The 15,763-nt window shown below is 59.6% G+C and overlaps 1 protein-coding gene across 2 annotated transcripts in view; it reads right to left on the bottom strand.

Annotated features, from left to right (window-relative positions):
* Positions 1–15,763, bottom strand: part of SEPTIN9 (septin 9) — a 164,815-nt gene that overhangs the window by 72,302 nt on the left and 76,750 nt on the right. For both annotated transcript variants that reach the window (XM_059997169.1, XM_059997170.1), the window contains one exon: positions 6,729–7,370. In XM_059997169.1, coding sequence (XP_059853152.1) covers positions 6,729–7,370 — 642 coding nt within the window. The remainder of the gene's footprint in view (positions 1–6,728; positions 7,371–15,763) is intronic.

Below are 15,763 nucleotides of genomic sequence, written 5' to 3'. Positions count from 1 at the left end.
CGATGGGGTCTCTGAACTGCATTGGACAGACCAGGGATTTCCAAACCAGGTTCCCTAGAGCCCTGGGGTTCCACAGCGGTGTGCCCGGTGACAGCATGGGAAAGGGGACAGGAGGCCTCCCTGCTCAGAGAACTGGACGCTCAGTCCTGGCCACGAGCTGCCTTTGCTCATTCGCTACAACTGGTAACTCTGGGAGCCCCTGGGATTCCAGGGGGGCGTCTGTGACACCCACAGAAAGGCCCAGGCCAGGGAAAGCCAAAGTGGATAAAACGTGGAAAGGAAGTCATGCCTGGACCCGAGAAGGGTCCCCTCCTCACCGCCCACAGCTCTCAGACATGCGGCCCCAGATCCACATTTAGCCACATCAGGCCAGTGGGAACCACGTGGCATCATCCTTCAGGCTGCCTGCTGGAACCCAGGGTCTGGGCAGGGCCACCCACACTTCGGGGCGCCAGGCGGGGGTCCGAGCCGCTCCTCCGGTGCTGAATGTGCCCTCTGTCCACAGAGCGTGGCTGTCCGCGCAGGCGTGTCCCCCGGACAGCAGCCCCATTGTGCCGACCCTGGCTGCCAGCAGCTGTCCTGGGCGGAGAGGCTGCGGCTGCAGACACAGCCCCTCTCCAGGCAGCTGCTCGGCTTCCCAGGTCAGGCACCCAGGAGGCCTCACCCAGCACCACGTGTCTGGGGCCCGGGCTCCGTCCCTGGTCAGGGCTGCAGCCCCCAAGCTGCAGGGAGGCAGCGCGGGGACCCGCCTGCAGCGTCGGCCTCCCTGCCCGGCCCGGCCCGCTCCCGCAGCTGTGCCCAGCTCTATGTAAGGCATTCCGCAGCTGCTCGGCTGCATTCCCTGGATGGGCCCGCATTCCTCCCTCCTCACCACTGGGCTGGGCTTGGCAGACAGCTGGAGGGCCAGCAGGGGCGGTGAGTGCTTTCTCCCAGGCCCTGGAGCCACGCTCTGTCCTCCCTGCCCCCTACTCTGCCCCACCTTGAAGGAGACACACCTGGGCCTGGCCACCCCTCCACCACATCCTCCTGTCCCCCCATGCATGGGGACTTCCTGCTTCAGACCGAGGTGTGCACGGGCCTCAGGGTCAACTCAGAGGAGAGCGTCTGTTCTTAAAAGGCGGAAGGAGAAAGGGACCCAATCCCCAAAGGTGAAAGGGTGCCTGGATGCCCTCTGGGGTCACGACGGAACGGGGAGGAGCCCAGAGCAGAGGGGTCTGTCGGGCAAGGCAGCCAGGTGGGAGCATCCCTGCAGGAGGTACAGCCTTTTCCCACCAGCATAGAAACACGCAGCCCCACACAGAAGAAAACTCTCCGGGCTAAGGGCCCAAAGGCACAGAGAGATTCAAGTTCACGGCTCTGCTTGGCCAGACACAAACGAGACCCTCAACGTGTATGAATCTCCGGCCATAGGCCAGGTGCTGGGATGAAAGGGTGGACAAGGTGCAGACCCCGGCACCGGGGAGTTCACAGGCCAGGGAAAGGCCCAGCGCGGACCCTGGTTAGTGAGTCGTCCTGCGAACACGGGGGGTGTCTAGGGAGCCTTTGCAGAGCTGGCCCTTCCTCCCTAAGCAGATGGCGGTCCCCTTCTCCCCCCTCTTCACGCTCTCTGATCCCCACACACACTTCTGGGGCACGTCACGGTCCCCCCACTTCACTGGCTGACCCCTTCCCACCCTTCAGACTCAGCTCAGATCTCACGTCCCCCAAAGCCTTCTCTGCCCAGCCTCCTCTGTCCCCATGTCCCTGTGCTTGTAGCCTCCCATGATTCCCCGTGGAAGTGACATCTTCCCTGTTCTGCCCCAGCCCCTAACACAGGCCTTGTGCAGCCGGCACCCAGGTACACCCGGAAGACGGCAGGCTCACCTCGTCTGCCAAAAAGCCACGCTCACCACCAGAGGCGTAGGGGGCCTGACGTCCACCTTCCTCAAGGCTCTACCCACGACCAAAGATATTTCTAGATGTTTTTAGCCGTAGGGAAACCGGAGGAAGACATTCGCTGCGTCTGCCCCACCCCAATGTCACGCCCACATCACCAGGGACTCCAGGCACCACCGTGGACTGGATACCTGTCTTGGTTATTGGGGGCTGGGTAGGTGCAGCTGTACCTGGACAGCTCAGACCCCCTACCACCATTGTTGCCTCGGGCCAGCAAGCCCAACGCCTCACTCGTTTGACAGATCAAGAAACTGAGGCTGGGGAGTGGGGGGCAGGTTGGGGGGGCCGCGAAGTGATGGCTCAGAACCAGTCGGCCAGTGGGGTGGAGCCAGGACACACCCAAGAACTCAGCTGGGCGCCAGTCCGGGGACACCCCACTCGCCACATGGCCCGGTCACCCCAGCCTCCCCCACGGCCTCCAGTGAGCATTCAGAGACGGCAAAGAACCAGACCCACGAGTGAGCGGCCAGCGCCCGCCTTATAAGGCAGCCTCCGGGAAACTTGGCCGGTGGAACCAGGGGGGGTGGCTCCCGGGGGGAGGGAGAGTGACGAGCCTGCCACACAGACATGGTTCTGGGTCCTGCAGCCCAGCCCCACCCAGAGCCACCCAGATGGGGGCAGGGGGACCTGGAAGGGGAGGCAAGAGCCTGAGAGAGGAGCAGGGCTGGAGGCTGCCAGGTCCAGGGGCCTCGGAAACCAGGATCCCAGAACGCCAGAGTGAGCAGATCAGACCTGTGGGGTCTTGGTTGACCAGAAAAGTATCTGCTTGATCCTTGCAGAGTCCCATGGGGTCCCTGCAGCCCCTGCATCTGCCTACAAGAGCCACCACAAAGCCATCCCCATGTCACTCCTCCTTCAAAACGAAAAAAAAAGACAACAGCCCCAGCCTCAAGTAACCTAGAATCCAGTTCAGGGCATGGAAGGAATTCTGAAGAAGACATAGCAAACGTTAAGAGTGGGTATTGCTGGCTTACAGGTGAATTATAGTTTCTTTCTAATGTCTGTATTTTCCAAATTTTAAAGAAACAGTACTGTGAAAAACTGTTTTTGCATTAAAAAAAAAAAAAAAAACATCTAGCAGAGGAAAGAAGGTTCATACACAAACAATTTACATTCCAAGACAAACACACGATATTATACATGAGAAAGATGCAAAAAGGCACGGGAATCAGAGGAAGTGAGGCTACTTCCAGTTAGTGGGAGAGGTGCCATTTGAGCAGGAGTTTGAAGGATGCATAGGAGTTTGAAAAGCAGTGATGTGAAGAGGAGCGGGGCTGGGGATCAGGAGATCAGTGCAGAACCGCTGTGAGGAAAGGTGGCCAGTGGGAGACCACGAAAGGACCAGAGCAGGAGGGGCTGGGGAGCAGGGAGGTATGAGCTGGACAAGAGGGTGAATCTACTGTGGAGGGCGGGGGCCCGGGCGGGTGAGCAGTGAAAGCTCATAGTGAGCATGGATTTCATCAGTGCTGTGCTTTAGGGAGGTCAATCTAGGAACAACCTAGCTGAGGTCCCAGGACACCCTGTCCTGTGCCCACGGTCACAGTCTGGAGGGCTTCCTGGAGGTAGAGGCAAAGGGCTGAGTCTGATCAGAGGGCACAGAGCTCCCTACCTCCCTGATCCTTTGACCCCGCAGCGCCAGCTGGCCCTCAGGGGTAAGGGATAGTGAGCCCATGGAGGGCAGTCAGAGCAGGCCCTGCAGGCTGGGGGGCTCCTGGGAGCTCCCAACCCAGCCCCGCCATGGAAGGGCGGAAGGGGATGGGAGTGTCAGGTCTGCAGGAAAGATGGACAGGAAATGAGGCCGAGGGACAACCGGATCTGTGCCTGGAGGGGCTGGATAGGCCGAGACCAGAGGAGGGGGAGGGAGGGAGAAGCGGATGGAGCCTCAGAACAGGGGCTGGTGGGGGGGAGCTAAGACCCGGGGCCCTGCAGAAGCCACTGCAATAGATGCAGGGAACACCCCTCCATCGGGAAGACCCTGGACTTGCCCAGGACCTCAGGACCGGACGTGCAAGCGAGCAGGTGAAGGCCGAATTTCCCAGCCCACAGAGGGCCTTACTCCCTGCCCCTCAGCCTCCTTCTCACCCCGCATTACTTCCAGGCTCACCCCCAGTGACTTCTGTTTTAAATGAAGAGAATCCTCCCAGAGTCATCCAAGCCCCCACCTCCTCCAAACCCGAGCATCCTTCCTCTTTGCAGTATCTGTCCAACGCCCCCGCCTGGTTCAAATGCACCCAAAGGTTCTCAACCTGTGAGCCCTGGTCTCAGAGAGCCCCCTCCCCATCCAACCAATAGGACCTACAGGAGGCGGGCTCAGCACACTTGTGAGTTCACACATGTGCACACCCATGACTGCCACATACGCCGACCCCCAGTTCGTGCTCCAGGGGTGGGAAGGCAGCACACCCCTCCCCCCTGGCCCATGGACCTCTCCACGAAGAGCTGGACTTCCATCTGCACAGAGGGGCTGCGGGTCCACGGTGCTGGCGCCCAGCTCAGACACTGAAATGCTTTTCCCTGGAAAAACCGCACAGGCCCAAAACCAGGCTCCCCAACACCTCTGGACTGCGGCCTCAGCTGGGAATGCTCTTCCCTCCCGTCTTTCCCTGGTTAAATCCCACCCTCTCCAAAACTCAGCTGCTGAGGCCCGGGCTCCCGGGGGCTCTCCCACAGCCCCGCCCACTTGGTTCCACGGCCGCTGTTCACATCCCGCTCCCGAGGCAGAGCTGACCTGACCAGTCCCCACGGTCCGACCTGACCAGCGGCTGCCGCTGGAGGAAGGTGTTCTTAGACGTGCCGGAGGCTGCGCCCCGCCCCGCCCGCCCTGACAACCCAGGGCGGTGCCACCCTGAGCAGACACCCCCTGCCTGTCCCCCAGAGCAGGACCACCTCCTCGGGCATGCAGTGCCAACTGTCATCAAGATCTGGTCGGTGATGACCGTCTCCCCAGCCACATGCTGTCTGACTCAGCTGAGCGCGAACACCTCACCCCTGTGACGGGGCCGTATCTGGCAGCAAAGGCCCTGGACCAGCAGAAGATCGTGAGGAAACAGCCTCCTGGCCGCTCCCCAAACACCAGCCATGCGTCCTGACATTGGCACCAGCGCACCTGGGGGGTGGCGTGGCTCTGCAGGGTCACGTCTGGGGAGATGCAGATTCACACACCAGGGCTGGAAGGGACCTCTTGGCCCTGCTGCCCACAGCGTGGCCCAGCGTCACAGGAAATTCAGTCAGCCCCTCGGCCCACCAGACCTGCTCGGTCAGATGTGCACTTGGGCAGAACGCAGCTGCTCCACCACCACCCCCACCCCACCCCATCCCAAGCCCCCAAGTCCACGGACCACAGGAAAACTCTCATTCAAAAAGGAAAACCTGAAAGAATTCAAAGCAAGGAGTCGAGATACGCGCACACCCAACGTTCACAGCAGCTTCACTGACAAGAGCCAAGCAGCAGGAGGACCCCAGGTACCCATCAACAATGGATGGATAAGCAAAGTGAGCTCCACACATAATGGAATATTACTGAGCCTTAGAAAGGAAGGAAATCCTGACACCTGCCACAACATGGATGAACCCTGAAGATGTGCAAAGAGAAACAAACCAGACACACAAGGACAAATATCTAGGATTCCACCTACATGAGGTACCCAGGGTAGTTAAATGTATAGAGACAAAAAGTAGGATGGTGGGTGCCGGGGGATGGGGGGAGGGGAGTTAGTGCGCTATGGGGACAGAGTTCCAGGTGGTGAAGATGAAAAAGTCGTGGAGATGGATCACGGTGACAGCTGCACGGCAACATCATGTTTTTAACGCCCATGCCTTGTGCACTTAAAAATGGCTACACCAGTCAGTGTTGTTATGTGTACTTTACCACCATTAAAAATCATTTTTAAAAGGTATATCAAAATCCCAGAATGTTCTGCCTGTTCAACCCAAAGGACACTTACTGAACATTTACTGAGCTCCGAGTCCCGGGATCAGAACTGGACCCAGCTTCCACTGGGCTTACAAGCCAGCCGGCACCTTAACACAGCCCATGGGGCCAAGACCCTCCCTGCGGGGGCAGTAACAGTATCCCACGGGACTGGCACCGCCTCCCCTGTGAGCTCGCCGTGAGCACAAGTCCGGGTCTGGACCCTCCGAGGATGGTAGCCAAGCAGAACACCCCCGAACGGAGCTGTGAATAGGAATCACGGGGCTCCCTGGCCTGGGACCCCCTCCAGGCAGCCCTGAAAATATTAGCATGCAGAGATGAGGCGTTCTCATGCTCCCTTTGCATCTGGCCACGACCCTCCCTACCTGGGAAGGAAGAAGAGGAAGACCCTCCTGTGCAGAAAACCCCTCCTCACTCCCTGCCCCGGGGGTACCAGCAGGGCAGTCACAGTCCCCTCCTGAGCAGGAGCCTGCCTCCCCACGGCCCAGTGACCGCCAGCCACCAAGAATGTGACAGCCTGTCCTAGCGTCTCAAACCCATCCAGCCCCGACACGAGCCTGCCCCGGCTCCTGCCCCCAAGTCCTGGGCTCATGGCAGAGGTTACACCACGGCCCTGTGGACCAATTAACAGGGGCCCTCCACAACCCAGAGATTCTTTGCCAAGTCTCACTCAAATCCAACTTGCTGCATCTCGGTCCATCCCCCGTGGACAGAAAGAGCTGCCAGTCCCCTCCCCTGAGCCTTCGGAAGTATACGCGCCCCCCTCCTCAATATTCAGCTTCTTCCTCCAAGACTCCAGGGCAAAGCCAGCTCCCCACCCCCCAAATCACTGCAGCACGGATGACCGTCACCTGCTACTCACCCTCCTGGCTCTTGGGTGGGGCCTCGGCCATGGGCGGCTGGGGCTTGGGCTCCAGCCTGCTCTGCAGCTGAGACATCGGGGTGGGTTCCGAATTCTCCAGGGTCTGGGGTGGGATGGGGGAGGCGGGCCCCTCGGCTGGCTTGGGCACCTGGATCTCGACCCTCTTGGGGGCTGCGTCGGCGGTGGGGATGGCGGGCACCTCAGGGATCTTGGAGGTGGGGGTCTCCATCCTCCGGTGGGCTGACTCCTGGGGCTTGACTATGGTGATCTCCGTCCTCCGAGGGGTGGGCTCTGGCGTCTTGTGGCCCAGTGCCTCGGCCCGCTTGAGCCCGAACCGGGACGGCCCGGCGGTGCCGGTGTTCTCTACCTGCTTGGACGAGATGTCGATGGAGATCTCGGTGCGCCGAGACACAGGCTCGGCCTTGGGGCCCGAGAGCTCGACCCTCCGCAGGGCAGCCTTGGGGGATCGCTGGCTGAGGGAGTCTACATGGCGGGCCGCGGGCTCTGAGTTCTTCACACCCAGGTCTTGGAACTTCTGCGTGGAGCTGGCCACAGAGGCCCGGAGCAGGGGAGTCTGGACCCTCCGGGTTGGGGTGGAGTTGGGCGTCTCGACCTCCTCGACCTCAAAAGATCTTTTCAAGGCTGAAAGAGAAAGCGAGGAGAACGTGGTAAGTAGACGGCTCGGGAGCCCCTGGCAACATCCCGCTCACGGGGAACATCCCGTTAACGGGGAACACCAGAGGGCAGCTGGCGGGGACGCTACAGCAAGGGGCCCCCGGGAAGACTCTTGCGCCCTTCACCTCTCAGGAAGAAGAGAGGACAGCCCCACTGTCCGAAGGGACTGAGGCACCCGCAGCCACGTGTTCTGGGAGAGAGAGAAAAGGCCGGAGCTTGGAGGATGCCCTCTGTCCTCTCTGTCCTGCCGTGGCCATGGTCCCACCAGCTACATTTTCTATAAGGATGTTCTGGCTCAAGGGAGGGGCCTTTGATTTCTTTCCCTCCTCACCTCCGCCCAACACAGACACCAGCAGCAAACACCACCACCAGCAGCAGCGGTGGAGAGATGTCCCCAGTAATAACAGCCACAACCATAACCAATCAGAATCTCGATGGGGGGACTTCCCTGGTGGTCCAGTGGTTAAGACTCTGCGCTCCCCATGCAGGGGGCCCGGGTTCGATCTCTGGTCAGGGAACCAGATTTCGCATGCATGCCGCAACTGAAAAGATCCCGCGTGCCGCAACTGAGACCCGGCGCAGCCAAATAAGTATAAATAAATAAATACAAAAATTCACGAGAGAAAAAGAAAAGAATCTCAATGGGAATGTCACCACCATATCAGTAACAGCGAGGACAGCCAACGCTGGAACTTTTAACACAGGCAAGGCATTGGGATTACTGTGCATAACCACATTTACCCCCCCACCCTAACCCCATGGTGTAAAGGATGCTATAATCCCCTGATACAGATGGGAAAACTGAGGCCCAGGTGCTTAAGCCAAGTGCCCAGTGGCGTGGGGTGAGTAGCAGAGCCGGAAGATGCGTCTAACTCCCAGGCCCAGGGTTCTTACTCCTTTCTGGTGGAATAATGGAGATCCTGGGCGAAGTTCACACCGCTGCCTTTCTTAGTCCTCACACCGGCTGCTTCTGCCTCCATCCTATACCACTTGCCCCAGCCGGACCTGGGCCCACGCAGCACACTGACCACCCAACTCCCACCCCACAGCCCAGCATTTCCACCCGTCCACCCACCATCTCCGCCAGGATCTGCTCCCTCCAAGGCGGTGGGGACACTGCCTGAGAAGCCACTATCCCCACGGTTCCTGCAGCCGTGCTGCAAACGAGAACCAGCTGCTCCCGGTTATAAGGACCAGAGCGGGAAGGGGCCCGCGGGGCAGGAACATGCCCCAGCTCCTTCCCAGCCAGGCCCACGGCGCGCCCTCAGCGACCCACAGTGTCTCTCCCACCCCCCTCCCCACCTCACCTCACAGCCCCAGGAGCCCAGGATTACAGGGATCCCCCCCACAATTTCCTCCCCCAGCCCGCAGCTGGTCCCCAGCCCTCCACACCAGCTCTCAGGGCCATTCTGAGCAGCCCTTCCCTCCAGTCTTCCTTCCTCCAAATTCCAACACAGCCCTCGTCTCTTCCCCGTGGACATTACCTCCTTCAGAAGACCAGGGTGGAGTGGGTGGCTGAGTGGGTGGGTGGCCAGGGGCATGTGTGCTCTGAAGCACTGGATGTAGGGAAGCAAAGGAGACCCCAGACCCTGATACCTGGCTGCCGGAACTACCAGTTTCCCAAACGTGACACCCCTGGGGGACCCTGTCTAAGCCCTGGGCACACCTCCTTCACAAAACCCCGGGTCACAAAGCTCGACCGTCCCAGAGGCCCTGCAGGGATGGGAAATGTCCTCCGAGGGAGGGAGCTGTGCAGATTTCGGGAGCGGGCGCCTCACCACGCACTGACTCAGGGACACACCTGCTGTCCAGCTTCGCTGCGGCCAAGCAGGCATGTGTGTGCAATGTGGCCAGAGCTCCGGATTCAAGAGAATCTGAAAATCTGTGTTTTTTTAATATGTTATCTCCTGATTTTTAAATGCTGGCACAAACAAAGCAAAACAACCCCTTTAAAAACACTGTGCGGTCAAAGGAAATCACATCCAAGGGCTGCACTCGGCCAGTGGGCCCTGCCGTGACCTCAGGTTGATAAGGCAGACGGCCAAGCGCGGCAGGGGTGTGCCTGTGCAAGGACCCCAGCTGGCGCAGCTCTGCCTCTCACCGGGGGCTGTCCAGCAAGATACGCGGGGTACAAACTGCCCGTCCAAAGAAGCCTCAAGTGCCCAGGGAGAGGTCAAGTGCCTGCTAAACTGGCCAGAAAGTCCAGGGCTGAGTGCCCGGAACTCTGTCCTCTCATGGTTCCCAGGGCCTCCCGAGACATCTGGTCTACCCTCGCCCCGAGAGCACTGTCCAAACTGTCCCCGATAGTGGCTCCTGTCTGTCTGTGAGCTCCCTCGAGGAGGGGTCCACACCCCACCCGCCTAGGCATGTGCACGTCCAAGAGTACTTGGTGTTAGCTCCTTGGGGCCAAGTTGGGAGAACAGGACCTAGGTGGGTAAGGGCTCTTTCCCAGGTTTGCCCCACGGGAATAAGACGACCTTTTCCTGGGAGTCCCGACAAGATCTGTGCCCCTGTTTGGAGAGCCCCCTTCTTGGGGAGCCCATTTGAATGAACCTCCAACTGCAACTCATGAATTAAGACCCTGCGCCAAAGCAAAGGCCTCCCTGAGTCGGGAGGCCCGATTCGGCGATGACTTGGAACCAGACTGGCCGGCACACAGATCACTGCTCCCCGGAACACAAAGTCTACACAGAACGCACAAACCCGGCCCCATCCGCCACCCCCTCCTCTCTTGGGCTGCTCTGTGCTTCTTCCTGGCACATGCCACCCCCTGGGCCCACACTGTCCGCATGCTTAGCCCTCGGCTGTATCGTCTATCCAGGCATTCACCGGCCAGCACCAACACCCCCATTCGTCTAGTTCTCTCTGAGAGGACAAGGGCTGTTCCCACCATCAGGACGGTCCCTGCTCAGCAAACATCCAGGGCTGTTGGGGGTTCTTGATGGCATACGCCATCCCCAAAAACAAGCGCTGCCCCCACCCAAGGATTTCAAGTCCCCCCCCAAAGCCAGGCTCACTCTTGCCTCCTCCCAAAGCCTGCCGTGGTGGCCCCGTGCAGTTCACGCCACTCCCTCCCGTGTCATCCGGATCATCCCGGGCTGCCGGGACTGACTTCGGGGGAGGGGGGCTCCCTGGGAAGAGAGCCGGAGTCCTCTCCTCTGTTACACCACGAGCCAGCCCTCCAGCCCTTCCTGGGCCTCGGGCGCTTCTTCTACACAACGTAAAGGCCAGACAGGATCACAGGTTTGTCACTCTGGGCCCAGAGCAGGGAGGCACCAGGCCCTCAACCCCATCTCAGCTTGAGAAGTTTCACTTTCCTCTAAGGTTCTGTAGGGAGTTGAACAGTGTCCCCCCGCCAACCTAAAAGCTACGTCCAAGTCCTAAGCCCCAGAACCTGTGAATGTGACCTTACTTAGAAAAACTCTTTGCAGATGTAATCAAGGTAAGGATTCAAGATGAGATTAGCCTGGATTTAGGGTGGGCTCTAAGTCCGGTAAGTGTCCTTATAAGAGAAAGAAGAGGGAGATCTGAGAGACACGGAGAAGAAGGTCATGTGACAACAGAGGCAGAGACTGGAGTGATGCAGCCGCAAGCCAAAGATGCCTGGAGCCATCAGAAGCTGGAAGAGGCCAGGAAGGATTCTTTCCTAGAAGCTTTGGAGAAAGGTGGTGCTGCCAACACCTTGCTTTTGGACATCTGGCCTCCAGAACCATGGGAGTAAATTTCTGTTGTCTAAGCCACATTGTTTGTGGTCATTTGTTACATCAGCCACAGGGAGTTAACACAGGGACCGTTGGAGGGATGAAACCTCTGGGCTACAAGATTGTCTGGGGCCCTTCCCGCTGGTGCTGTCACGCCCACTCTGCACCCAGCCCCACTCAAGAAATGTCCAAGGACTTCCCGTGGCGGCCCAGTGGTTAGGACTCAGCGATTTCACTGCCGTGGGCCCGGGTTCAATCCCTGGTCAGGGAACTAAGATTCCGCAAGCCGCGAGGTGTGGCCAAAACGTAAAAAAAAAGAAGAAGAAGAAGTAGAAACGTCCAACGGATGGACCAATGGAAGCGTGGCCGAGCTCCAGAATTGCTGTATCAGGCACCCAGAGGAGGAAAAGCTGACTCCTTCAGGAATCACACAAAACCCCAGACGGTGGGAGAAGTCACGAGAATAACATTGCTCTCGATTTACACCGGAATATTTGGTGATGAAACCAAAGATCATTTTTTAAGGCAGGCTGTGCGAGGGATGCCCTAGAAGCAGCCGCCTCTATACAGAGGATGTCATGACACAATTAGCACCCAGCTGGGAAGAGTTAGGAGACGGCTTGTCACGAAGCTGGCAGGACAGGGTCCTCCAGCATCCCGTCCCCCAACGGAAGTCCTAAACACACGCTCCAGGTCCTGCCCCAACACGCACAGCCACCCCTCCCTTTCCAGGGTCAGACTCACCCTGGAAACTCCTTCCACTTCCTCCGTGGAGAATGGCTATAATCCGCCACGGCAGTGGGTGCTTTTTTCCACTTTACTCTTCTCCCCTCTCCCTGCGGAGAGGCAGCCCCGGGGGTCCAAGTGCGGCCGAGGAAGCCGGCAAGAGTGCAGACTGGAGGCCCCTACGTAACCGCATCTGATGGGGGACCGACGGGCAGAAAAGTGGCCTTTCACTGGACCAGGGCAGTGGGGAGTGGCGCTGTGCTGCTTCCTCTTTTGTCTGCAGGATGCTAAATGCCCTCGGAGGGCAGGCAAGAGACCCCCACACCCCCGCCCCGAAGCTGGACAGGACAAACGGCATGGCTGCGGGGCACCAAACAAACATGGGACCAGGCTGTACTGGGAGGGTCCCCGAACTGCCGCTGGGAGGGAAAAGGACTGACATCTCCCACAGGGCACGGGGGGCCCACCCATCCTCACACCATTTCCCTCTCGTGAAGTCAAGAACCCCCAAAGCCGGGCTTGAACACTGCTTGCTCCCCAAAGCCCTCCTCGGCCCCAGTCAGCCCTTCCCCGCGAGCACATGAGACTGAAGACTGCCGTGCCCTTTGGCCCACTGCTGGGAATTTACCCCCAGGAAATCATCAGACGTACAGAAAGATTTATGTACGGGATGTTTGCATCAGCATTAAAACAGCAAATGCTGGAAACAATTCGAGTTTACGTAGAGTTTTCTGAACCCATATGCCAGAGTCCTGCAAAGTCATCAAAATCACGGTTCTGAAGCTGAGAAATGCTGAGAATACTAAGTAAAAAATAGCAGGATCCAAGCTGCATGCACGGGCCTGGATTCATCGCACACACACATGTGCAGGGTGCACGCACATTCGAGGAAAACAGCCGCCTCTGGATGGAATTAAGGTGGCCGTTTAATTCATTACACTTTCCTGCCTTTTCCCAAGGTGCCTATGCTAATGTGGGTCACTTCATATTTTCAGGGGATAAAACCATCAGCGCTGCTCTTAAAAAACAAACCTTGCTACGAAGAGGGGGAGGGTGTGGATAACTGCACCTCCGGCCCAGCCTCTCCCGGTCCATCAAACACCTACAGCCTCGGCTGCTGCAGAGGCCAGGCCGCCTGGCCAGATGCAAACCTCCCGTCGTCGTGCGCATGGGGGTCGAGGCAGGAGCAGCCTGGATCTGGGCCTGTTTAAGGAGGAATGTGCCGCACACAAGAGGCCATTGTGAGGGCCCCCACTCTGACCACAGGCACGCTGCCTGCCCGCAAACCTCTCCCCGCTCCAGGAACACTTCCTGGATCACACCGCGGGCCTCAGTCTGGGGAGGGGACACGAGCTGAGCCACAAAGCCCTGCTCCAGCCTGGGACAAATGTCACGCAAAGAAACGTTAGAGAACAAGGTCAAAACAAAGCCAGGGTCAGCTCCAGTGGGAGGAGCAACGTGGCCACTGCCCAGCTCAGGGGTCTGATTCTGGGCTCAGGCTCCAGGAGCACATGGCCCTGGTGAAAGTGAGTCTCCTCCAGGCGGCAGCAAAGCAGGTTCTGTCCCGAGAAACAGTGGCGACCTGGGAGCCAGGGTGAGACACCCAGGAAACACAGGGTGCCAGGCGAAGGACACCTCCTTGCTCCCTGGCCTGAGGCTGCAGGGAAAGGTCACAGGAAAAGTCAACCCCGAAGCTAAGTGCATGGGCCATCAGACTCACAGAATGAGTCCGGAGCGTGTGCGACCCCTGGGGTGGGCTGGAGGCAACCCCCCAGTTCCTGCTCTCCCGCGAGGACAGGGAGCTGGGGTTGCAGCTAGGCGGACAAGCTCCCTCCAGGGCAGCAGGGAAGATGGAACAGGAATCGGTGGGCCAACGGGCCGGTCCCTGAAATAACAATCCTCCAGAGGAAAGGAACCCAAGGCCACAAAAGCAAGATCTGGTCCAGGCGAAAGAACAAATTCACTGGGGAAAACCGGGCAGGGCAGGGCAAGGGGGACGATCCCAGGCAGAGGGCAGGGCAGGACAAAGGCCCTGCGGGCCTCGGATGAGCCGAGAGCTGGCCGAACGTGGGGGCCTTGCAGCCTGGATGCACATCGGACTCTTACTTTCAGGGCCTAATGCAGGGGCTCAAACAGGGGGCGGCACAACCACAGCCACCTCCGGGCATCTGCTTCCCCACGTGTGGTGCTGAGGCGCTGACACAGTGGTGCCCGGGCAGCTATCACGACTGTTGTTGGTATAACTGCCCTCTGTGTGTGCACCCCGGGGGGTGGGTGTGCACACGTGCATGTGTGGTCACCCCACTGGTGGCCGAGGCTGCACGTGCCTTACCCGTGTCCATCACACCCACGGCCAGTATCTTCCCTTGTGCTCGAGGGCCTCCCCCGGCGCACCCCCCTGGTGCCCAGGCCCGGAAGGCAGGAAGGGGTTAACAGTGCTTCCCTGGCACACAGCCTTTAGGCAGTAACTGGAGGTCAAACACTCTGGGGGGCTTGGTGCAGGGTCCCCCAGCACTCCCATGCCTGGGGACCACCTGGGATCACCTCCCACCTGAATCCTTGTCTCAGGAACTGCCTGGGGGTGGGCAGTGGAGGAGGGGCAGGGCTGAGAGAGCAGGTGAGAGCAGGTGGGGGGCGGCAGGCTCAGGGCAGGGAAGAGGATGCAGATGGGGAAAGTGGGAGGGGGTGTCCTCAGGAAGAAAAATAGTCCAAAAGGAAGGGCTTAAAATAGACACAGTGGCTAAGCAGAGCCTGGACAGGGACCAGTAAACAGCACTGTCAGCGGGTGGCCCTGGGTTTCCCACTGAGAAACACAAGAAACCAGCCAAAGCCCAAACAAAGGAAGAGACAAGGCCCAGCCTGGCACTCACAGCTCAGAATCCTCCCCTCGGGCCACTCCCCTGCCCTCCCTGGGCAGGCCTGGCTGGGCTGCAGGGCCAGCGGCAGCCTAAGAACCCTGTCCAGTGCCAGCCCCGTCCTGCTTCCTGCTCCGGCTCCGGGTCCCGGCGTGCTGGCCGAGGGCACCGGCCGCCCTGGGCTCAGCTGCACACGTGGCTGAAGGCGGCACACAGCCCCTGCTCCGGGCCCTGACCAGACGCAGGCCTGCATCGCAGCACCCTGCACAGTCCCGCAGGGATGGCCGGTGCGCTCTGGACGACAGCACCAAGATGAGCCACTTTCACTCGGCCCTGAGGGGCCGTGCGGGGCGAGCCCAGTGTCCCTGAGAACTGAAGGTTCCCCGGGGGGTCTTAGCGCCCAGGTGAAAGATGGGAGGTCACCCCTCCACCCTGCAATTTATTTTGGGGACTGTCTTTTACTTCGGCTGTTAGGACACGGGCACCCCAGGGGGCCTTCCTGCTTCTCACAGCCTCCCCCTCAGGAGCCCTGGCCCACGGCCCATCCTGGAACAGCGACGTGGGAAGGAGGTCTGCCGTGCCTGCCAGTTGGGTTCCCAAGTTGGGCCAAGAGAAAGCAACAGGCCCCCTCCTCCCTTCCCAGGCTGCCACTCACCGCAGGGGGACCCTCCGCGCAGCCCTTCCAGCCCATGACATTTCCAGGCACAAAAAGAGCGCAAAGGTGATCCCTGGCTCCCTCAACTCGGGACACGAACAAGACCCCTCACAACGAGCAGGGAGCCCAGTGGCAGCTGTGGTCAACAGCCAGCCCTCGGATTCCAGACCTTCTCTTAATCCCCAAATTCATTACGTTAACTTCTCCCTGGAAAAAGCTCCCTAGCGCCCTGGCTAGCAAGGACACAGGCAGAACCAGCCCTCCCCAGCCCAGCTACACAGTGTAATCCACCCAGAACGGGTCCTGTCCGATTCCTTCCCAGGGCTTCCAGACCTCATGCCGTCTGCAGAGGACACCGGTCCAACAGTGGCCCCCAAAATGGTCTGAGTCCTAACTCCCGGAACCTGTGAACGTGATGTGGGC

The sequence above is a fragment of the Delphinus delphis genome, chromosome 19 (assembly GCF_949987515.2).
Source record: "Delphinus delphis chromosome 19, mDelDel1.2, whole genome shotgun sequence".
Lineage (NCBI taxonomy): Eukaryota > Metazoa > Chordata > Mammalia > Artiodactyla > Delphinidae > Delphinus > Delphinus delphis.
Note: the sequence above shows the minus strand (reverse complement) of the source record. Positions and strands in the feature narration are given on the sequence as shown.